The sequence below is a fragment of the Saccopteryx bilineata genome, chromosome 3, assembly GCF_036850765.1.
Source record: "Saccopteryx bilineata isolate mSacBil1 chromosome 3, mSacBil1_pri_phased_curated, whole genome shotgun sequence".
In the NCBI taxonomy this organism is placed as follows: Eukaryota; Metazoa; Chordata; class Mammalia; order Chiroptera; family Emballonuridae; genus Saccopteryx; species Saccopteryx bilineata.
This window is the reverse complement of record NC_089492.1, coordinates 125,437,871-125,462,845: the sequence shown is the minus strand read 5'-3', so window position 1 is coordinate 125,462,845 and position 24,975 is coordinate 125,437,871. Positions and strand designations below refer to the sequence as shown.

General features: G+C 45.6%; 1 protein-coding gene across 1 annotated transcript in view; it reads right to left on the bottom strand.

Moving 5' to 3' along the window:
• Positions 1 to 24,975, bottom strand: part of ANTXR1 (ANTXR cell adhesion molecule 1) — a 243,937-nt gene that overhangs the window by 89,208 nt on the left and 129,754 nt on the right. The window contains exons 13-14 of the mRNA XM_066267299.1: positions 18,188 to 18,283; positions 2,155 to 2,196 (exon numbers count right to left, since the gene is read on the bottom strand). Of these exons, the coding sequence (XP_066123396.1) occupies positions 2,155 to 2,196; positions 18,188 to 18,283 (138 nt within the window). The remainder of the gene's footprint in view (positions 1 to 2,154; positions 2,197 to 18,187; positions 18,284 to 24,975) is intronic.

The window sequence follows — 24,975 nt, the reverse complement described above, 5'->3', positions numbered from 1 at the left end:
TTCCTTTATACAGAAATATCATTGTTGGTTGCATGGAATCTCAAAAAGTAATGCCTTTTTATATTGTGTATATTGATATTCTCTATTAAAAAGGATCACCGGAGGGATAAATCAAAGATTAATTAGATCTAGGTCTTGATCTGTAAGTCGTTAATGTTCTTAAACTTTGATGCAGAGGAAGAATCAATAAAACACCTTGGGAATGCAAAGAAGGGAGAAATGAGTTTTGCTGAAAGGAATTAAGTGTGGGTTGCAGAGATAGTAGCACATGAGTTGTGTTTAAAGGAATAGTGGGATTTGAACACCTGGAGCTAGAGTGGAGAAAGTTGTCCAGAGTCAGGCTATGTTTTCATGAAGGGCACTATATAAATGCTCTGTACGGGCTGTTATAGTATCTGTTTCTGTGGGATTTCTTTTTTTTTCTTCCTGCCAAAACACATTAGGAAGGAGATTAGTGCTGCTTAGCTCCCAGGGCCAGGGACTCTCAGGGCCAAATACAAGCTAAGGCAATCGGCACAGCCTGAGTCCGCCTGGCCAGCATGGAGCGTGTGGAGGTCTAACACCACCCTTTACGTCCCAAGTCTCCCGAGGTGGTCGTTCTGTTTCAGTATCCAGGTTTGCCTCCTTTCGGTGAAATTTCTCTCAGACTATTAGATGAAACTGGAAAAACTCAACTACTTCTCTTGCTTTCAGCTAGTCTTTCTTGGTACTTTTCTGATTTGAGCTTTTTTCCTCCCTGTTAAAATTCTGTTCTTGAGAATAATATTTCATACTACACATACCTGATGAGCTGTTCTGTGTGTGGAGTACTATGTTAGATGTCGGGGTCTGGGGTAAACCATACCCCGGACTTGTGCCTAAGTCCCCTGGTGCATTTTGGTCACAGTAGCTGCCACATCACCTTCCAAAGGCAAATGCAGGGCCAGCGCCAGAAGAAAAAGTACCAACTCCTCTGATTGAACATAATAAAGAGAAAGAACCCTTCCCTCAGGGCAAACAGACCAACTTCAGCAAGAGAGTTTCTTGACCTGCTTTTCTTTTGGACATATAAGAGGCAGCTGCACACAACAGAAACACAGCCAAACTGGGACCTGTGGAACTTACCACGGTGCTTTCTCTTGAAGGATTAGGAAAAGGCTTTTGTGGATGTAAAGAGAGTTTTTTTTTTCTCCCCTCCCTCCTCTTTGCACAGCAATGTAATTTCCTCCCCTCATTTCTGGGCAGAAAGTTAACATTCCAAAAAGATGTGCTTTAATTGATGGCAGCTATTAAATCCCTTGGCTTACATGCATATGGTTCAGGATATAAGAGCCACATGGAATTTTAAATTTAATCATTATTTTTTCTGTATGTAGGAAACTTGACAACGGCACTGGGGAGAGAAGTGGTCAGGGGGTGGTGCTCAGTTTGGTCACGACAGGCCTAAGGGACCAGGACAGTGAACTGGAAACCTTGTCAATATATCTTTAGTCCCACTAGGTTTTCAGACCTGTATTCTGGCTTCTAAATTGGCGAGTGTTGCATCCAGGGAGGCCGGCTTTCCCGGGAGTGATCAGAGGATCAGGAAAGCCACTGGCCAGGCACTCCTGCCCCCAGATGCTTCTTCTCACCTCCGCCTTTAATGCCTCCACACTATTCTACCCCAGGCCAACTGCTTACTGGCCAATTTATGGTGCAGTCTAAGATATTTTTCTTCCTTAGAAGGATGAGGATTTGAGAGCAAGGTCAGGATATTAGCATATCCCCTTCCAATATATATTTCATTATTGCCTGGCAAATCTTTAGGTAACATTGTTTTAAATTAAAAAACAATGTGGTATTTCAGCAGGCTGTTCCTAGAATCACTGATTTTTCCTAATCTATGAGTCTCTGCAGGGTGAAAGGATCCCTAACATGTCTCTTATTTTATCTGTGTAAGGACGAACCTTCCCAAACCATCTAGCTGTGACTGCCAGTTCAGTTCAGTTCAGTTCCTGTTCATCTTTGGTTAGGAGAGAGCCAAAGACCTCCCTCCCTGCTACCTCCTCTGCACTGGGAGCCTGGGTCTGACTTAGCTCCACTTTGCCGGGGCCTGAGTCTCAGGCTAGCCCACCCAGCTGTCCTCCCGACACCACCACCCTGTCCATCTGGGTACTCCCTGCTCTGGTCACTCACCTCACTTTCCTCAGCAGGAGGTGGAGGGATCTCCTTGATAATCTGGAAAGAAAAATAAAAACAAGTCAGTGGAAACCTCAGCTATCTGCTTTCCAAAAGGCCTGCTCTCAAGAGGTGCGTTGATAATGTGGTCATAGTTACCATAGTAACCAACCCAAGCAAGGCAGGCTTAATCAAAGCCATGAAGTATCTTTCTGGGCAGAATAGCTCAGTTAGTTAAAGCATGGTCCAGGCTGAGGGTTCCATTCTCAATTGCATCTGTTGAAGTTTTGTATAAAGAAAAAAAATGTTCCATAGGTAAACGTTTCATCTCTTACCCCAGGTAGCTCTTATAAATTTATTCATTCATTTATTCATTCAGCCATTCATTCATAAAATCATTCACCCATCCATCCACAGCTACATATTAAACAAACAATTGTGCTGCAGAGATGAGTCAGGCATGGGCCACACTCAAGCTGTCGATAGTCCGGTTGACTGTCACTGGCCCCAAATGGTAGCCATCAAGGGAGGGTGTAGGGTGTGATGGTCAGGCAGACTGATTTCCAACAGTGGGCTGCAAAGAAGGGATAGCAGGGATTTTTTTCAGGGCCTTGAATTTTAAGAGGTACAAAGGTTTACATAACAATATTATAAGACTGTACTCGGCAATGGCTCTATTGTCGGGGCTGATTAGAGACTTATGGACACTCTGGGCAGGCAGCAGTAGGGATCCCCTTCCAACCAATGAGAGGATGAGTGACACATGGGAGAAGGACAGGAAAGTAGGACAGCTGGTTGGCAGGAGGCAACCTCTCCTTACTCTTGCCCCTAACTTGCACTCCCCATTTATAAAAGGAAAGCCTGTGCAGTTAATTAGATTTAGAGACTTTTACAAGGCAGTTTGGCCATTATCTGCTGTGACCCTACCATGTCCTTTGGTGGCTTTCTCCCCTCATCTCAAGCATATAATTAAAATTTGGGGTCTTTTTTCTTAGGAGATCTGATTAATACAAAGCTCATTATGTATTTTTTGATGTCTTGCGACAGGGCTGGTGCGGACCACTTGTGGACGGGTGCTCGAGCATGGCCCACAGGACGAGTTCCTTAATCTTCCGGTTGGAGAGTTCTCCTGGCTGCAGGGCAGGCAGCATACTAAGCACCCGGTCTTCCCTACTTAGCATATACCTCCTTTGACTTAATGATTATTCTGGGCTCTCATGTGGACTCTGATTCCCACCTTTGTCATCCATGCTACAATTCTCTGTAACGTCATCTCTGTATGTTGAGGCGGGCTATTGACTTGAGGCCCTATTAACACCAGCTAGGAGATTGAGACTACAGACATCTAAAAGGATAGTATTCAATTAATTAAGAAGCAGAGAGTAAGGCCTCCGGAGTTTTCAAACTATTGTTTCTTCTGCCCCCACTTCCTAGCCATTGTGGGAAGCCTGCTGAAGGTCTTTGGAAAGCATCAGCCATGATATTTCTCACCCACTCAACAATGGCTCCATGTTCCTAAAGGAAATCCCTGGGGAGGGCCATTACTGCCCAGTGCTGATTTCTCATCATCTCAGAAGCAATGATGATTTAAAAACAGGAAATCCCTGGGAATGGGGTGGGGGGAATGAGTGGCTGGGGACAATGTGTCTCTTCTCCTGGGCAGGGTTAGGGAGGGGAGTGGGAAGGAGCAGGACATTTGGGAAGACAGACAGATGATGACAAGAGTGCTGTGGGCAGTGTGCACGGTAAGGACCCTGGTAAACGGAGGTTCAGTGCACAGCAGCTGAGCTGCTGTCCTCACAGGGCTTCCTCCCTCACTGCATGGCAGCACAGTGGAGTTGTCAAAGGAACCCAGACTCGCCTTTTCCTTACTGTGAGGATTTGATGAGTCCTTGAAGCTCCCTGAGCTCCACTGTCCTCATCTGTTAAATGGGAACAATAGCATTAACCTGGCAGGAATTCAGTCATGATGAGCAATAATGTTTGTAAAACATCTGGTACGCAGTGGGTGTTAATTGATTGTGGTTACTATTATTATTATTCTCCTTTCCCCTTCTTGCAGTCTCTGTGTCTTGTGTTTAATACATCTTTAACAAAGATTTCACTTAACCCTCCGTATGTTCCAAATGGCTATATATGGTCATTTCCAGATGGAGCAGACTTGCTCCATCTCTGGCCAGAGCTTCATAATGAGTGAGACCGGAGGCTGGTGTTCAGACAGTGGCCAGGGTGCCTGAGAGTGGCCAGTGGCTACAGGGGGTCAGCAGCAGTGTGTTTCACCACAAACGCATAGGCACATGATATCAGCGAGGAAGTGCAGCACAAAGTGGCCCACCAGTCACACCAACCCATCTGTGGGTGCCATTTAAGGTAACTTACTGGGTATTTATTGAATTCTATATCTGGCAATGTCCCAAGAGGGAAGCAAAAGACAATGCCAAAATATACAATTTAGAATTAATCAAAGGTAGACTAAATTTATAATCGAGATTCCACGCTGACACACTATAAATTGGGCACCTGACCTTCTGGCAAAACGCCACCTTGTTTAGGCAAACAGGATTTAGGCACCTCCAATCTGGTCTCATAAGTTAGGTGTCTGACTGTATTCAGCATGAAGTCTTCCTAACGCTCCAAGTCCCCGCCCCAAACCCCAGCCCCCACTCCATCACCACTGGGGGCAGGGAGCAGCTAGCCCATATGATGGCAGGAGAGTGTTTCAAAGTGCGATGTAGATAGGCTAACTTGAAGTCATGAGATGATTATTACAAGCCTTGAAGATGGATGGGCTGTCTGCAAGTGAGCTAAACCTTTTGCCAAGACTAGCACATGGGCCACCCAAAGAAGTAACCTAGGCACAGGGACACATCAGCTCTCTCTGCTTTACCCCCCACCCTTTCCCGGAAGGGGCAGAGCCCACGTTGCTTGGAAGGCCAGGTGGATAGCAGCCTGCATTGCTCTTGAGCCAATAGCACTGCTGCAGCCTTGCTGCTCAGAGTGGCCCATTGCTCACCGGATAAAATGCTAACTGCCTCCGCCCTCCACAGACCTGCTCGATGTGGCCCCACCACCTCCCCAGCTCACTCCTTTCCACTCTCCCCTTCACTTTCTAGGGGGTCTTCGTTGCCCATGTGTCCCATCGAGGAAGACAGAACTATCTTTGGAGGAAATGCTCAGCTCTGTGCAGGCATTCTTTTACTTGTGTGTGCACGACTCGCCTGCCTTCCTGCATTTGCCCTTGTGCAATGCAAATATGTGCCGTGCCCTTGAGCTGTGCACTTTCCTTTTTTTTTTTTTTTCATTTTTCTGAAGCTGGAAACAGGGAGAGACAGTCAGACAGACTCCCGCATGCGCCCGACCGGGATCCACCCGGCACGCCCACCATGGGGCGACGCTCTGCCCACCAGGGGGCGATGCTCTGCCCATCCTGAGCGTCGCCATGTTGCGACCAGAGCCACTCTAGCGCCTGAGGCAGAGGCCACAGAGCCATCCCCAGCGCCTGGGCCATCTTTGCTCCAATGGAGCCTCGGCTGCAGGAGGGGAAGAGAGAGACAGAGAGGAAAGCGCGGCGGAGGGGTGGAGAAGCAAATGGGCGCTTTTCCTGTGTGCCCTGGCCGGGAATCGAACCCGGGTCCTTCACACGCTAGGCCGACGCTCTACCGCTGTGCCAACCGGCCAGGGCTTGTGCACTTTTCTTCATGAAAGCATTTAATACAGCATCCTCAACACAAGTGGGTATCTTGGATATAAGAATGCAGAGACTGAATGAAGGAGGAAAGCTGTAAGCTCATGGAGAAGCCTGTGAAGAAGTGAGAGAAACGGGAGTAAAGGAACCCATGTTGAACCGCATCAGAGACCCCACTGAAGAGCCAAAGGAAAGAGGTCAGTGGACTCATGGGAGCCACCATCCGCTTTAAAGGGGATCAGAAGCACGTACCAGGGCTTGAAGAAAAAACTATAATGCTGACAACAGCAGAACTGTGCTTTCATGGCATTTGGTCTTATTTGGAACCACACAAATAGCTTTTTTGGTTAAGCAAAGAGAAACTTGGCGAAACAACAAAAGCTGGATTTCTATTTTAAGCTGGTGCAGAGGAATAACAAGACAATGAGTCACAGCCATCCACCTCTGTTGTCGTGATGCTGCCATCTAAGAGTGTCCTTCCTCCAGTCCCGTCTCCACGTCTCAGAGCCACCGTGCTTCAGTGTACTTGTATCTGCCAGACTGTATGTGTTTATTTTGTAAAAATCAAGAACAAGTGCTATATTTACTGTAGCATTTATTTTAATTTAAGATGCTGAAAATGGTGGGATCTTTGAGCTGATTCTTCATTTTTCGAAGTGTACTGTTTTATAAGATCGCACAGTTTTGAATGTTCTGCTCTGAACCCTTTTTTCCCCCATGAGTCCGGTTATTTTCCTGGAGTTGAAACTCCATATGCAGTGATATTTTCAGGAACAGCCCTCATTTGATAGGAGGAATGAAGGTAGAGAACTTTCGGTGTCTCTGCTACTTTACCAAATATTGTTAACTCTGGAGACGGGAGAGGAGAGACCGTTGGAAGGGCCTGACAGCCTGATCTGATTTCTGGTCTTTTGTGCTTTCTATGTATAGTAGACCTCCAAGGAGTCTGAGTAATAGTGTTCCTTGGGGTTTTGGTAATTTTGGATTATGAGCTCATGTAGAAATCCTATGAGGACTGGGCTGAGGAACCAACCTGCCAGAGAGGACTCTCGTTTCCTTCTGCAGATTCCTGAACATTTCCAAACTATGACCTTCTCAGCCTGTAATTTACAGAACCCTAAGTAGTATATATTTAAACTCTAAACCTGAGAGGTTATGGTTCTGAATTCTTGGGGACATACACATCCCAAACTCATAGCTCATCCTTTCGCTCAAGATCCCAGTTTTAGGCAGAAGAGTCAATTCCAATTGACAAACTTTTGTGGGTAAGCCTATTGGAACAAGTGACTAGATTATAAAGATCAGAAAATCTCTTGTGGACCACCATTGCCTTAAGGTCAGCTAATCATCGGATTTTCAGATTGATCTTTATTTTGGCCCTGGAAATGTCCCCGATATTCTTTGGGCCTGTCTATGCATCTGAAACAAATTTTTATTATATTTTTCCAGGATTTTTTTTAAAAATTTTGTTATGCAGACCACTGTATCACTGATTTAAGAGTAATTGATTTTCAGCTGACCAGGCAGTGTTGCAGTAGATATAGTGTCAGACAGATGTGGAGGACCAAGGTTTGAAACTGCAAGGTTGCTGGCTTGAGCACGGGCTCATATGGCTTGAGTGCAGGCTCACCAGCTTGAGCGCGGGGTTGTAGGCTTGAGTGTGGGATCAAAGACATGACCCTTTTGTCACTGGATTGAACCTAAGTCTCCTGCTTAAGCAAGGGGTCACTCACACTGCTGGAGCCCCCCCAGTCAAGGCACATATGAGAAAGCAGTCAATGAACAATTAAGGTGCCGCAACAAAGAATTGATGCTTCTCATCTCTCTCCCTTCCTGCCTGTCTGTCCCTACCTGGCCCTCTCTCTGACTTTCTCTCTGTTTCTGTCAAAAAAAAAAAAAAAAAAAAAAAAAAGAGTAATTGATTTTCCACAAATGATTACATCTTGCATGCTCAGAGGGGTTAGTGCAAATAAATGTATTTAGATGGCTAAAGATATTTGGAGCTTTTGATTTAAAACACTGCATGTCCTAGGACTTGTAAAGTGATATTTTAACACCAACTTCTCTGTTGCTTCCATGGTTCACAGGTTCTGTGGGAGGAGGAGCCGTCAGAACAGAACTGCGTACAGAAGAAAGGCCAGACGAGATCTGAAAAGTTACCTAACGAAGGTTTTATGTCTCAGGAAGGAGATGCTTGCTCTCATGCTTTTACATTCTAGACTTCCATTCTGATTCTCAGTCCTTATAATAAATATACTTCTTTTTTTTTTTTTTTGTATTTTTCTGAAGCTGGAAACGAGGAGAGACAGTCAGACAGACTCCTGCATGCGCCCGACCGGGATCCACCCATCACGCCCACCAGGGGCGACGCTCTGCCCACCAGGGGGCGATGCTCTGCCCCTCCGGGGCATTGCTCTGCCGCGACCAGAGCCACTCTAGCACCTGGGGCAGAGGCCAAGGAGCCATCCCCAGCGCCCGGGCCATCTTTGCTCCAATGGAGCCTTGGCTGCGGGAGGGGAAGAGAGAGACAGAGAGGAAGGAGGGGGGGGGGTGGAGAAGCAAATGGGCGCTTCTCCTATGTGCCCTGGCCGGGAATCGAACCCGGGTTCCCTGCACGCCAGGCCAATGCTCTACCGCTGAGCCAACCGGCCAGGGTCAAATATACTTCTAATTAAAATCAGGAAACCAAGGGAAAATAAGTGACTAGTGCAAACGCCTACAAAGTATGGAATGCTAGCTGATGGCAGATAAATGAATCTTATTACTATATAAAGAGTATAAATATCAGAGAAACCTCATAGCTGATTAGAGTGGCTAATGCTGGCCAAGTACTGCCTGAACCCAGTGACTAGACACTGCAAGTTTACCAAAGGCTAATGCCAAAGGTGTGGGTCTAGAACAGAGTATAAGAAATTCTCAAAGAAATCAGCTCACCTCTTTCTTTCTCTCTCTCTCCTTTCTTTCTTTCTTTCTTTCTTTCTTTCTTTCTTTCTTTCTTTCTTTCTTTCTTTCTTTCTTTCTTCCTCTCTCTCTCTCTTTTTCTCTCTCTCTCTCTCTTTTGCATTTGGGATTCAAACTTTAAATAATTTTTGGCTGCTCATCTCATTTTCCTTAAGACTGGGACTATGGAAAAGACCAAATTCACCAATAACTAAAGTGAGAATAGTGGCAGGAATTTTCACATCAGTTGGCAAAATTTTAAAAGATATACATGGTAATTTAAAAGACTGACTATGCAGGCCCTGGCCGGTTGGCTCAGCGGTGGAGTGTCGGCCTGGCATGCGGGGGACCCGGGTTCGATTCCCGGCCAGGGCACATAGGAGAGGCGCCCATTTGCTTCTCCACCCCCCTTCCTTCCTCTCTGTCTCTCTCTTCCCCTCCCGCAGCCGAGGTTCCATTGGAGCAAGGATGGCCCGGGCGCTGGGGATGGCTCCTTGGCCTCTGCCCCAGGCGCTGGAGTGTCTCTGGTCATGGCGGAGCGACGCCCCGGAGGGGCGGAGCGTCGCCCCCTGGTGGGCAGAGCGTCACCCCTGGTGGGCGTGCCAGGTGGATCCTGATTGGGCACATGCGGGAGTCTGTCTGACTGTCTCTCCCCGTTTCCAGCTTCAGGAAAAAAAAAAAAAAAAGACTAACTATGCAGCCTGACTGGTGGTGGTACAGTGGATAGAGCATGGACTTGGGATGCTGAGGTCTCAGGTTTGAAACCTTGAGGGTGCCAGCTTGAGTGTGGGCTTACCAGCTTGAGTGTGGGGTCGCCAGCTTGAGCCTAAGTTCATTGGCTTGAAGCCCAAGGTCACCAGCTTGAAGCACAGGGTCACCAGCTTGAAGCACTGGCTTGAGTAAGGGTTTACTGGCTTGGCTGGAGTCCTCTGGTCAAGGCACATATGAGAAGCAATCAACAGACAACTAAAGTGCCTCAACTACGAGTTGATGCTTCTCATTTCTCTCCCTTCCTTTCATCTGTCTCTCTCTTTTTCTCACAAAAACAAACAAAAAATTATACATATTCTCCATTAGATGATATGTCAGAGTCACTGCAAATTCTGAGATAGTGAAAAAAATCCACAAACTTAGAGTCCCTGAGTCTTAGAGGAGGAGTGTCTGTTCTGCGTGGGTTATAAGCAAGGTGATGCCAACCCCTGGCAGTGCCTGTGGGGTCTGAGCAGGGCACACTGAGAACAGGATGTGTTGATATGTTCTCACTATTTTCAAGCATGTTGGCAATGATGCAGCCTTCTAGGGGGTCAGGAAAGAGGTCGCACTTCAGAACTGAGGAGTCAGTTGCTCCAACATTCTCTAGGCCTGTTTTCTAGGCAAATTTTGGCAGAATACTAATGCCATTTCAGATGTCAGTACGTTAATGTGTGGGGGTAAGCATAGGCCGAGGAAGGGTTCCAGGGTCACAATAAATTTAGAGATTCACAATGCAAATTATTCCACTAAAGGCTCTGAGAAGTCCTGCAATGAAGACTGAGTTTAATGGTGTCTTTCAAACTTCTGGTCTAAATACCCCTTGTTTGGAAGGGTACCTAGTCGCATCTGTAGCTCCTACTGTTCTGTGGACATAGTTTGTAAACGCTGTCCCTAATGACTTGCATCCTATCATCCTTGGTGATACTGATGTGAAGCCAGGTTTAAGAACCACAGGCCAGGGAATCTTGAGAGGAAGAGCACACTCACTAATACATAGAAGGGAAGAATATAAGGGAGACAATATGATCCCAATTTTCTAATTTTTCACATGATTAAGGTTAAAAGAGTTTACCTTTAACTGATAGAGGAAGATCTCTATGGGAACCCATTTGCTTTTAATAATAGCTCACTCCTGTCCAATTCACCCAGCAGGCATGAGGATATGGTGGGCAGGTTATAAGGCAAGAGGGGAGGCCACCTGTGGGAATGAGGGAAGCCACAAGGGCAAGGTGAAAATGAGAACTGACTGGGTGTGTGGGGCGTGTGCAGCAGGACTCTGGAGGTGAGGGCAGGCCAGGACAGTGCTCTATGTGTTAGCTAGAAACAATCTTCAAGCTGCAGAGTGAGGAGTGTCCCGATGGGAATGGGTGGAGGCCGCAAAGGACTCCAGAAAGCGTGATGGGTCTAGGCCCAAGATGCTTGGCTAGGGAGCTGCTGGTACTAGTCAGGCTCCTGTTAAACAGATTGTCAGTAACTCCCTTTGGTGATGTTAGGCTTGGTTGTCTGGCTCTGAAAATTAAATGTTATGCTTAAAGGTGTGGACAGCATTGTATGAAGACTTTATTTTGATTTCAATTTAAGGCATAGCAACTTCTTGACTAATTTTTGCCCTTTGCATTGGAGATGTCCAAGGGCCTTATTTGTTGAACTATCCTTAAAATTCAAGTGAGTTCAACACGATCTTTTGCATTAATTCTTTATAAACTGTTTATAAGAGACCTACAAGGCCATTACAAACAAAACAAAAGAGAATAGACTCATGTTTATACAGGGAGAAATTGTGAGTGCATGCACATTATCCTGTCCGAACAAACTGAATAAACATATTTGCCATTATTTGAACAGAAATATGATCTGACTTTGTGTGGTTTATTAGTTGGATTACAGAAAATTGCAACTTTATTGCAAGATCTTTTTTTTAAGTTGAGGTAAAAAAACACAAAACATTAAATTTACCATCTCAATCATTTTTAAGTATATAGCCCAGTATGTTAAGCACTGTGGTCCCACTGTTGTATAACCAATCTCTAGGCTTTTTCTACCTTGCAAAATATAGCAAGTTCTTTTTATTCAGGGATCTTGATATACCCTTAACCTTCTACAAAATGGGCACATTTCTAAGATTTTATGTAAGAAACTGATATAAACCTATTTTGCTATGTAATATTTCATACATACAAAGCATGCCATATAAATGTATGTGAGTTATAAAAGATAATGTTTATACAAGTACCTATGGAACTAATGTAAATCGGTTTTACTGGTTTGTGGATTCCTTCTGTACCCATTTCCTTCCCCCAAGATGACTTAGCTTTTTAGTTTGGAAACATACAAGCTGCACACTAGGCACTGACTGCACTCCTGTTTGGGATTAGTTTCTGAGACTGGTTTCTCCTTCCCCCGGAGGAGTTCACAGTACAGTGAAAGAAACAGACCTATAAAAAAATACTTGTGATAGTAAGAAAATTCTCTAGTAGATGTGTGAGGAAAAAGTACTAATGAAATCAACTGAGGTTGTAGCTAATTCTCCCAAGTCATGGAAAAAGTGTGCCTGAAACTACTGAGATGAAGTGCTTTGTGAGTGCACTTCGAAGAGAGAGGAACTGTTGGCAGAGTAGACAAAGGAGATGAAACTATTTCAGCAAGAGGATGCAACATGAGCCAAGTGATGGTGGTAAAAACGCACATGGGATGTTCAAGAAACCCCAAAATACAGACTTTTCCTGGAGATGATACTCCAGCGTTTAGATGCTCAAACATCTTTGAGATTTATTGAGGATCAGTTCTGAGACAGGCACTGTTACGCCCTGGGGAACTATAGCCCTGGCTTCAAACAATTTCTTTCATCAGGGGAACTGACAAGCTAACAGTTGTAACAACAGCACGATCAGTATGAGGAAGGAAGCAGGCACACAGCGCCAAGGGTCTGTGCACAGGGAGGAGGGAGGAGGTGAAGCTGCAGAAGTAGGTTGAGGTCAGGTTGGGATAGATTTACATGAGATGTCAAGGAATTTGAAGTCTATTTTAAGAAATTAAACAGTCAAGAGGATTTGGGGCAAAGACGTGAGTAGGACCATGACCTGAGATTACATTATTATTATTTTCTGAAAGAAAAGTCTCTTTAGTGAAGGGGAGAAAGACTAAAAGAGCCATTGCAATAGGTCAGTGAAAACTGCAGACTCCCAGACTAAGGCAAGGGCATCCATTCATTTGTTCCACAACTACTTATTGAGTAACTGTTGGATGCCAGGTGTTGTGCTTGTGTTAGGGTAGAGAGTGTGGAGGGATATGGCAGATGAGATAGAGTGTGAGAGAAGAGGACACACTGCAGACAACTCTGAAGTGAGACAGGACAAGAAGTGACAGAAGGAGGCATCAGCAATCACTCTGCAGTTTCTAGTTTGGGCAGCTCAGAGTGACAGCCATTGATGAAGAGCAGTTTTGGGGACATGTTGAGGGTAAAATGCCTGTATTTGAGATATCCACTGGATCCCTATACTGTGGGTCTGGCCCTCTGGAACCAAGAACAGCTATGGGTGGACACGTTAAGGAGCCATCAGTACGTCTGTTGTAGTCGAAGTTGTGGGAGTTGGTGAGATAGCCGGAGACCACAGCTAGAGAAGGCTGAAGACAATCTGGAGAACAGGAGGTGGACAAGAAAGAAGGGCCATGAAGGAGACAGGAAAAAACCTGGACAAGGATGCAGGACAAGAGTCCACAGAAGCCTGGAGAGGAGGGAGTGGGAAGCAGAGAGAGAGGTCAGCAGTGCCTACAGCTGGAAGAACTGACACAGAACGAGAAGTGAGTGGGACCACTGCCCAGGCAAGAGCCAGACGGCAGAAACCGTGGCATTGGCAGTAAGGGGGCAGCAGGTTGAAGTGAATCGGAGGAACTGTGGCATGTCTGCAAAGAAGTTTGCGGATGAAAGGAAGGAGAGAGAAGAGAGTAGCTTGAAGGAGAAATAAGGTACAGGCCTTTTTGAAAGGTTGAAGGAGACTGGCACACTTTTGTAGGTGGAGGGAAGGAAGACAGTGGGAAGGAAAGACCATAGGTAGAGACAAAGTGAGAGGGGACAAAGTGAAGAACACAGTGGAAAGAGAGGGTGAAGGGGTAATGCTTTTGGAGGAGAAATGTTCGAGGAGGACACAGCGTATGTGGTACTTGAAGCAGAAGGGTCTCTAACAGGACAGCTTCTGCCTCCTCACTGAGACAGAAGAGCAGGCTGCGTGTTGAGAGTAAAGGGCCGGAGCTAGATTAGGGGTCTCCAGGAGAGTGGCGAGCATCTGAGAGAGACCCTGGGGGGATGAGATCGGAGGCTCCAGAAGGATGAGGGAAAACTTGCTGAGCATGCCAGAGGCTGCTGAAGTGCTGCAGTGGCCCCATCAGCATGCCTGGGCAGCTCTCTTCTCCTGGATCAGCCTCTTGGGAGCAGGACAGTAGACTACACGTACTTGCTGGGTCTAGGTGTCAGGGTGGGCAGGGCAGGAGAGCTAGGGGTTTGGAAACTGAAGGTGTTCATGAGCGTACTCCGCAGGTGAAGAGACCACGTGGGCCTTTCTTCCATCTCCCAGTTTTCATTGGAGGAGCCAGGGCCCACTGCCAATCAGAACCTGTCAGTGTCTTGCTACCTGCTGATGTGATGGCCTCTGTTATATTGATACAAACTACCAGCCTTGCTGGGTTGGCAGGCTAATAAATGCAGGAACCTTAGAAGCCAAAGGTTTACCTAAAGACACCAAGGGCCGAGGTAGGACTCACTAAAAGGTTTGGAACCAGGATCTGGCAATTCTCTCTCTCTCTCTCTCTCTTTCTCTATTGGTCATTAATGATAGATTACACTCCACTAGGCAGGCAATAGTTTAGCCTAGGTTCCATCTGGCTGGAAGATAGGAGCCCAGACAGGAGTAGGGTCCCATAGGAAAGGTGGTGGGTAGCAGCAGTCACTCTGACCCATCATATTTCTTCTTTCAGACAGGGCCAGAAGGAAACCAATGGATGCTGAGGCAGAGGGCAGGCCTCACAGTAACCACTACATCTGGTCCGGTCATGCTGGTCTTTACATTTTAAAATGGTCTTTATGATTAGTAAATAGAGATATGAATACCTGGCCTTCTGTCCTGGCCACCCTCTAGGACTTCATGGACAACCCTCCACTCCTTCTCCACAAAGCAACTAAATGGCTAATGTTTGATTTAGTTGGAATTGGGATGGGGGGCCTTGGAACTGGGATAGTTAAATATTTTGAATATCACTCCTGGAAAGAACTTTGCAGAAAGGGAAGGCAGAGACACAGCAGAGACAAACTTCATGTACTCTACATTTCACAGGCCCTTTTTGCTTTCTGGCTAGTTTCCAGCACTGAGAAGCAGCTTTGGTACTAGGTCATGGGGCCTTTTCTACACTTGGGACATGGTGGGAAGAGTGACAGAGGAAGGTTTCAGGACCACCATTTTACAAGGAACCCCCTGCTTTGTTCCAAAACTGTGGTGAGGGATGCTGTCACTTGGGAGAGAGATACTTCTTGTATTTCTGAACCAGGATCCTTGGGGAGTGTGTGTGTGTGTGTGTGTGTTGATATCTGGCATCTATCCCACACATTCCCTTTAAAAAAGCACATGATTTTATCCTGTCCCCTGTAGAGCACCATCACTCATCAAGGAAGTGAGAGATAAATTTGGTTTGGGGTACACCAAGCATCAGAAATCTAACCAGCTTTCAGAAATAAGGGTGAGGACAGTTTTTATAGACATCATAAAGAGAAAATTAATCTCCAGGGCCTTCCTTGTAAAGAAATCCTTTAGGACTTACAAAATCAGGCCACATTAAGACATTCTGGCTACCTTTCAAAGCAACATGGACTTAACCAGATAAATTCGTTGAAAAATATTTTGAATATGACAACAAGAGACATTTCCCTGCAAATAAAAACCACCATGAGATATCACCTCATCATGAGGACAAGAGATAACAGAAGCTGGCGAGGCGGCGGAGCAAAGGGAACCCTGTGCACTGCTGGCGGGGATGCAGACCCGTGCAGCCGCTGTGGAAAGCGGTATGGACGTTCCTCATAAAATTAAAAATAGAACCACCACATGACCCAGCAATTCCACTTCTGGGTATTTATCCAAAGGAAGTACAATCACTATCTTCTGTACCCCATGTTCATTTCATTATTAGCCAAGACATGAAAACAACCTAAGTGTTGGCCAGAGGAATGGATAAAGGAAATGTGATTTATATATAATATAATATAGATAAACAATGTAATACTATTATATGTGTTGCATATACATAATATATATAAACAATGTGATACTACTTAGCTATAAGAAAAAAAGAAAGAAATTCTGCCACGTGTGACGATATGAATGGAACCTGAGGGCATTATTTCAAGTGAAATAAGTAAGACAGAGAAAAACAAATACAAATACTGTATGATCTCATATATATGGAATCTAAAAGTAATAAAAATGAAGTAACAGGAACACAGATCGGATTTGTGGTTGCCAGAGGCAGGGGGATAGAAGGTGGGGGGAGGGGTGAAGGTCATCCAAAGATACAAATTTCCAGTTATAAACAAGTTCTGGGGATGTGATGTACAACATGATGACTTAGTTAATAATACCTACTGTTTATTGGACAGTTGCTGAGAGTAGATCTTAAAAGTTTTCATCACAAGGAAAAAATTTGTAACTCTGAGGTAATGAATGTTAACTAAACTTATTGTGGTGATCATTATGCAATATATACAAATATCATGTTATGTGCTACATCCTAACCTGCACAAGGTAGTGTGAGTCAATTATATCTCAATTAAGCTGGAAAAAATAGATTTCTTACCAATATAAATTGAATGCTACACAATACAGTAATATATTCCTATTAAATACTTTAAAATATTAATAGTGATAATACACAGCACTTGCTATGTGCAAAGTGTTTCTATATATATGTACTGGTATATAACTCTTTGCCATCTACCTATGAGGTTGGTACTCTTGTTGTCTTTACTATACAGATGAGGAAACTAGGGCACAGAGAGGTTAAGTAAATTGCCCAAGATCATATAGCTGGTTAAGTGGGGAGGCCTTGCTTGGCTGTTTTATTGTTTCTACTTGTCCTTGCCCAGAGGTGACTGATTTTAATAATCAGAGAGACTAGGTGAACAAGACTGATGCCTATTACAATAGAAGCCCCGGTTTCACTGCTTGCTGCCAGCATCACCAACCTTGGCCACCCCCTTCTTTGACAGATCACTACAAAGTTTTCCCCTCCAAAATTCCAGACTTGAAAATGTGCCTTTTTTTCCTTCTCAAAGTAAAATGGCAGTGCAGCTTCAAGTATTTAAAACAACATTTAACTCTTGGGGCTGCTATGGTAAGGATCAGTTTAAAATCTTGGTGAAATGAGTCCAGTCTGGATTGCAATAATTGACCGGAGACTTGCGCCTATCCTGGACCGTTCCCAGCACACACACATCCTGTCTGCTAGAAGTCATCTCTTTCCCTCAGTGCCCAGAGGCTTCTGTTGATGCAAGAGCCTCTTTCTTTCCAGAAGTTCCTGCCACGTGACTGCGCCTTCTGGCTGAGTTTTTCATCTCCTTCATTTACCACCTCTTTAAAATGTCACTCGAAGCCCCTTCCCGCTCCTTTACACGTCCAGCACTGAGTTTACGTCCTTGTTCAGCTCAGTTCCACATACAGATGTGAGACCCCCTGCACAGGGTGCTGAGTGCCGGAGTGTCAGAGATAACATGGGACAAGCTCCTGGCTGGAGACACTCACTGTTAATTTCCCCCCTCAGAACCCTCCTCGGAAGAACTAAGACACAGGAAATGGAAGATGGCACAGTCAAGCTCACCTGGGCTTTATTGCGTATGATATGACATTGCATAAAGGGCACTCACTAGAACTAGACACATGACAGCCAAATGTTTTTTCTTCTTCTTCATTTGCTATATTATTTGGGGTTCTTCCTAGTCTAGGGGCCAGGGAATAGAAATTGATAAACAGGCATGTGCCATTTGGGCATGGCAGGTGATGGTGGCTTATTCCAGGCCCTAGGCTATTCATGGAGACATTGGTCAGAGCTATGCATTGGTTCCAGATGAGGAGAATGAGGAGAAGGCAGGTTCTCCTTAATCTTGTAGCCAAGTGCTTAGACCAGTGCCGGGCATTCAGTGAGTGTGTCTTGTAAATGTTAGTTAGCTAAAAGTAATAAAGGCAGGTATCACTCTTTATTGTAAAAAATAAAGAGCCCTGAGGCATTCTTTCTGGTGGGCTGAGCAGTTGCTAAAACCAGGTGGCCTTGGGAGAGTATCAGCTAAGGCAACTCAACAGTGTGTGTGTGTGTGTGGGGGGGCTGTATGCACATACACATGCATATATGTTTATTACATGTCAAACAGCACTCGCCACTTACCATCTTCTGTGGATCCTTCCTAAGCACCAAAACCAGATCAGCCACATCAGCTGGCCTACCTACAGGATAGGTAGCTGAGCAATGTTAGTTTACGCCAGTTTTGTATAAATTGTATAAACAATACAAGGTTGTCCTCAATCTTTACACAGACTTTTGTCACCCTATTCTACTCATAGTTCTGATAACTTTGTGTCGCCCTTTGCATTGAGTGGCCTGAGGCCTGAGTCAGGAGTAGGAGCTCTGGGCACTTACCACAGTGCAGCAGAGGGGCCAGAACCACCAGAGGAGAGCCAGAGCCAGGAGCAGGAACAGGATCAGCAGGGCAATCGCCAGGATGGAGCCATCGGACTGCAAGGCCAAGGGAAAGGGTGGTCAGCCACGGGCAGGCCATGTGTGCACCAGGCATGCCAACTCAGGGCGGGGCAAGGCAACGCCCATTGTCTCCCCCCTCCCACCACCTATATGTAGATTGAAGACCCAGAAAAGAGCATAACTTGTCAAGCAAATTGTTGAACTTCTGCCCATCATTCTGGGCAACCCACTTTATGAAGCCAGTTCTAATGAGAAATAGATTCATTTTCTCAGTGAGGCATTGCTCTTCCTTTGAGCAATGTTCTGAAAGACCAACCCTGCAAGAGACAGAGCAAGTGGCTGCCCACACACCTGGGCACTGAAGTGGCCTACCACTGCGTCTGGACCATCACCCTCTGCCCAGTGACAGCCGCCCAGAACCTGGGTCTGCCACCACCTGTGCTGGATTCGGGAGAGCTCTGCTCGGGAGTCAGCTTGCTCTCCAGAACCACTGTACATAAAGGCACAGAACCATTCCTGAGGCGAGTCCAGAGCTGCTGATAGGAAGCAATGGAAGGTGGGCGACTGCAGGGAGTGGTGGGTGAAGCAGCTGCTGCTGAGCCTGGGAGGTGAGGGTGTGGCGGCTGAGTCCCTGCTGCAGACAGATCACATGGAATGTGAGAGCCAGGGGCGAAGCAGGCAGCCCAGGCCAATGACAGCCACTTCAAAACATGCCTAGGCCAGCCCTGAAGATAGGCATGATTGCTGGGGCCTGAGACAGTTGTTGACTTTTAGCAAACAGAGATCCTACTTGGTGTTGGTAGTCTGGGGTCAGATTCAAGTGTCCTCCAACCTCACCCCTTTCCTGGCTACTGGGAGTGGAAATGGGTATGACTTTCAGGACAGTTGGTGTCAAGGGGCTTACCATCATGGGTATTAATTGTTAAAGGTATTCCTTTTCAGTAACGCTGGCAATTTCACTTTTAGCCCAAGAAAATAATCAGGTATCTCTATACAGATAATAATAATAAAAGGAAAACCTAACAATTAGGGAATTGCAAAATAATACATTGTAGAATTACCATGTATTCAAATTCAATTACCATGTAGACATTATGCTTTCAAATAATATTTAAATGACATGAGACAACACTCCTGATATAATTAATGGATTTATGTATGTGTATGTCAAGAATGAGAGAGAAAGAAAGACAGAGATATTTACTAAAATATTAATAGTAGTTTTGCTGGTTGTGTGTTTCTGGTATTTTTCTTCTTTTTTTTAAATCTATCTATCTATCTATCTATCTATCTATCTATCTATCTATCTACCTACCTACCTACCTACCTACCTACCTATCTATCTCGAGCCAGTGACCCCTTGCTCAAGCCAGTGACCTTGGGCTTCAATCCAGAAACTTTGGACTCAAGCCAGAGACTTGGGATCATGTTGACAATCCCGTGCTCTAGCTGGTGACCTTGGCATTTCGAATGAGGTCCCTCAGAGTCCCAGGTCAATGCTTACCCATTGCACCACCACTGGTCAGGCTAAAAATCCATATATATATATATATATATATATATATATATTAATATTTTTTAACATATCATAATGAGGAAATAAACTACTTAAGTTGTACTTTAAAAATCTTCATTGGGACTCCTCCTTTTAATGTCAAAACTCACCTAGCCCAGAGGTTCTTAACAGGGTCAGTGGACCAATGGGGCATCCTCCTGGGCTCAAATGGATAAAACGTTGTGACCCTTCTGAGATGACACCCAAGACTTTTTGTGTATGTGTCTTCAGGGAAGACAAGTCAAAGCACAATCAGATTCTCAAAGCTGCCCCTGGGCCCCCATTTACAGAGGAGGAGAGTTGGGTGGCCTGTGCAGGGTAACACAGCAGGTGAATGACAGAGCAGGAACACAACTCACTCCCACTCTGTGTGCTCAGCAGGGCCAACTGGAAGCTGTTTAAAGGCAGCTCTTCCTGCCTGGAATGTCTTTATCCAAAAAGCCAGGGAACTACATACTCCAGCTCCCACCAAGCCAAGGTTCGGAATGCCAGACTGGCCCCCCAGAGAGCTGCAGCCTCACAAGTGCAGGTGCAGGGCTGGGCAGTGCGGGGGAGAGTGCACAGGGGCCAGCAGATGGACACGGTCATGGTGGAGAGGATGCTTTTACCCGCAACACTTATGCATGAGCTACAGAAGAGAGCGTTGCTCTCAGGCATGACACAAAGAAATCACGCATGTTTTCCAAACTTCTTGTTAGTTAAGGACAACTCTGTTGACCTCTCAGTCTCTACATTCCGTGCCCATGCAATGGAGATGCTGAACCTCAGTTGCCTCACTACACTGACGTGAGGATAAAACGAGCTGTGAGATGGAAGCAGACGTGGCTGGACTATTGGGAAGAGAAAGCTACCATGTCCAAACTTTGAGCTCACCTTCCCTCTATTTCCCCATGCCAGAAAACATGGTGGCTATTTCAGGTCATGAATCTGTTTGCTCTTGGAATAATAAGCGGTTGGGTTACTGAGAGGCTTATAAAACAGTGCTCTTTTAGTATTGAATTATAATGAAGTGAAGACTACAGACTACATTTATTCACATTATATATGATACAATCTCCCCTGATTTATGTAAAATCTCCTGGTTTTATATTTCACTTTAGGTACAGAAATAGAAAAGCTGAAGTATCATGGAGAAATATTTAAATTTCCTTCTGGAAGGAGAAGAAGGTTTTCTGTGAAGTGTGGGGTGAAGGACCTGGCCCACAAGGGGAGAGCAGAGGCTTCTACACAGGGTGGGGGAAGACATCCTGGATTCGGACAAAAATGCCTTTGGCAGTTCTCCGGCCAGGCTCGGTCTGTTCCTTACGAACCACAGTTTTCTTTGGCATATTGGAGGACATGTGGGACTCAGGAAGGGGTAGATGCAGCGAGGGGCACTGGGGGAGTGGAAGTGCCCAGGGCAGGCACTTCTGGAAGAACTGCTGCTGCTCTAGAGATGGTCTCCTCTCCCCCGATAAAGCTCTCAAATGCACTGCCTGGTATTCAAGACCTTCCAGCCACTATTATACTCTAGTGTAATGATTAAGAGTGAGGGAGACAAGGATAGTGCAAAAGAGCATTATCAAACAAAGGACACAAATTTTTGATAAATTTAGACCTAAAGCTAATTAGTTTTACTAGGAGATAACATGTACACACAACCTAAGAGATTCATTCCTGTGTTCCTTCAGCAAATGTTTATTGAGGATCTGTTCTGTGCCACTGAATAGATCTCTGGGGTTTAAGATTGATTAGACAGAACCAAGGTGTTCACGCTCTACTGGGGAGATATATAAACAATTAATCACAGGCGAGGGGTTGTGAGTTATCCAACTGCTGTATCCCAGCACCTTTCAGGTGCCAGGCAGTAAACAAAATAGTCTCTATGCTTAAAGAGCTTCCATTCTGGTGGAATAATAATAATGACAATGATAATAATAACGGTTATTGGTATAGTTACTGTGTGTTAGGGATGTTCTTTTCTTGTACTAACATGCTTTCTATATTTTAGCTCATTCAATTCTCATCAACAACCTTATGAATTCAATACCATTATTTTTTTCAGTCCTACAGATGAAAAGGCAAGGACAGGTGAAAAATCTTGCCTAAGGTCACAAGGAGAAACCAGAATTTCAGCCTGGGCGGTTTGGTTCCACAGCCCACAGGTTTAACCAGCAGACTATTGCTCTTTGCAAGTGCTAAGAACCAAGTGCCTGGGAACTAGCACTTCACAGAAGTGGTGACACTGGAGCTCTCCTGCAAGGCCAAGGAGAGGTTGGCATTCCTGAACAGAAAGGCAAACACAGAATGCAGGGCATGGGGCTGAAAGGAAGGTGGGGTTCCCACTGTGAGAGGCCATGCAAGCCAAGCTGAGCAGCATGGCTTCTGTCCTGAGCCCAGGGGGATCCTTGATGGATTTAACTTGGGGCACTGTAATAGGATTTGTTTCTTGGGAAGCAGCTGTTGACACTCGAGTATGGACCTGAGGGGGGAAAGATTGGGGGTCAAAGGCTCAGGTGAAGAGCTGCTGTAATTCTGCCCACATCTTTTAGAATGACATTTTACAGAGTGGCTCCTTCCAAAACTCTTGCATTTTCATGGATGTGTTCACTACTGATTTTACTAATACCAACTAACTGTTATTGTGTACTATCCACATTCCTGGGATTATGCAAAATTCTGTTCATGCATTATTTCATTTAATTAAATGAGCCTTGTAGGGACTGTTGTCCCCTTTTTGCAGTTAAGGAAAATGGAGACTCAGTGAAGGTACGTAACTTACCACAAACAGTTTACAAACACACACACACACACACACACACATATATATTATTATTATTATTATTTTATATTTTTCTGAAGTGAGAAGCGGGGAGGCAGAGAGACACTCTCATATGCACCCGACTGGGATCCACCTGGCATGCCCACAAAGGGGCGATGCTCTGCCCATCTGGGCCAATTTTCTGTTGCAGCCAGAGTGACTCTAGCACCTAAGGCAGAGGTCATGGAGCCATCCTCAGTGCCCAGGCCAACTTGCCTCCAATGGAGCCTTGGCTACAGGAGGAGAAGAGAGAGATAGAAAGAAGAGGGGGAGGGATAAAGAAGCAGATGGGCACTTCTCTTGTGTGCCCTAGCCAGGAATCAAAACCAGGACTTCCACAAACCGGGCTGATGCTCTACCACTGAGTCAGCCGGCCAGGGCTATATTATTAATTTTTCTTAAGTGAGAAGCAGGGAGGCAGAGATACAAACTCCACATGTGTCCAGACTGGGATCCACCTGGCAAACTCCCTACTGGAGATGCTCTGCCCATCTGCAGCCATTGCTTTGTTGCTTGGCAACCGAGCTATTTTAGTACCTGAGGTGAGGCCATAGAACCATCCTCAACGCCCAGGGCCAACTTGCTCCAACTGAGCCAAGGCTATGGGAGAGGAAGAGAGAGATAGAGTGAGAAAAGGGAGAGGGGGAGGATTGGAGAAGCAGATGGTTGCTTCTCCTGTGTGCCCTGACTGGGAATCGAGCCCAGGACATCCATACACTGGGCCGATACTCTACCACTGAACCAACCGGCCAGGGTCACAAACATATTTTTATATGCCCACAATTTCAATGTTGCAAAACTGGGACTTGAATCCTTATAGTTTGACTTTGGAACCTCGTTGCCCTCTCATTTAACCATCACACTAGTATGTCAGAGTTATAAAAATTCATTTAAGAAATAATCTGTACTTTAAAGACTACACTTTAAGCAGGTGCACGAGAGACTGAAACTGTTTGTAATCACTGCCTCCTCTCCAGTGGGAGGAAGTTCACCCAGATGGCCCAGTGTGGATCATGTGTCACATGGGAGAAAGTCAACTTCACAGTGAAGTTGGAAAGAAATGGGGACCATAGCAAACCGTTTTTTCTGTAACCATAAGCTTGGCTTGGAGTTTCAATCAATAACCATGTGAAGAAAGACTGACAACTTGTGTAAGGATGGCTCTCTGTTGCCTATTGAATATATATCAGCATGTAGTGTAGAAACACATACACACTGGCATGGCTTAGTAAACGGCATTTGCTTTACTCGTGAAAATAGCTCAGTTATTCTAAACCAGTTCCTTTGCATCTTCACCAAGTCCCAAGATGAAGAGCCCTTCTTGGGTGCAAAGAAGTAGGCTCTGCCAGTGGTGGGAAAGCCTTTGTGGAGTTTTCTAGAACCTACAGAGCACAGCCTGGTGCCAGAGAACGTGGCTCTGCTCTGGGCTCCATCCTCCTTCCTGCTCTGGTGCAAACTGTTTGGTCCCCTGGGCTCTGGCCTCTGACTTGTCCCTCCGTGTCCCAGCTCACTGTGTGTTGGCACACCCTGGGCTAACTGAAACCTGGTCCTGAAAGTTTCTTCTTGAATCAGAGCTCAGGAGGATCATGGGTTCACTGCTGCTCTCAGCCTAACTCAGGACCTGTGTGTGGCTCGGCCTGTGACATCCCCTGGCAAGGGCTGGTCAGGACTGGAGAGACTCCCAGGCCCACGCAGTCACCACCACAGGGCTGAGTGAAGACACTGAAGTCTGTGGTCCCTCTTATGGAACTGTGCCTGCCCAGGCCTTGTCTCAGGGAGTGAGGTGGCTTCCAAGAACTCACTCACAAGTTCAGTCTGAGCCTGCCCGCAGGCCTGGAAACAGACCCCCATTCCAGGCCCTGGAGGAGGAGCTTGAAGAGGGAATCTGCACAGACCTGGTTTGGGGACACAAAGCGAGAACAGAAACTGACTTGTCCAGCAAAGTCTCAGTCTGACACCCGCAAGGCTGGAGAGTCCCTGTATGCAACTCACCAGAAAGCCTTGAAAAAGATTTCTGAGGGGAAAAATATTGCAGATAAAAAGCCAAAGATTGATCCTTATCATTGTTATTTCCCCAACAGCCTAAATACCATCACAAGTTAAATTCTTATTTTATTTCAAAAAGTAAATTAAAAAAATGATCAATACAACCCTTTAATTAAAAAAACTTTTTTGACAAGAGGTGGGGGTTCTGGGGTGTGTGACTACAGCTGAGAGGACATGTGTGGCAAAGCAAGCAGCCCAAGGTGGTACATCTTCTAGTTCGGGGTGGGGGGGCATCTCCCCTTTTCTTCAATAAAGAGTCTTATGCCTTTTTTCTCCTATCAAATGCTGCGGTATAACGTGCTTTCGCAGAGGCCTGCTGTTGGGTGT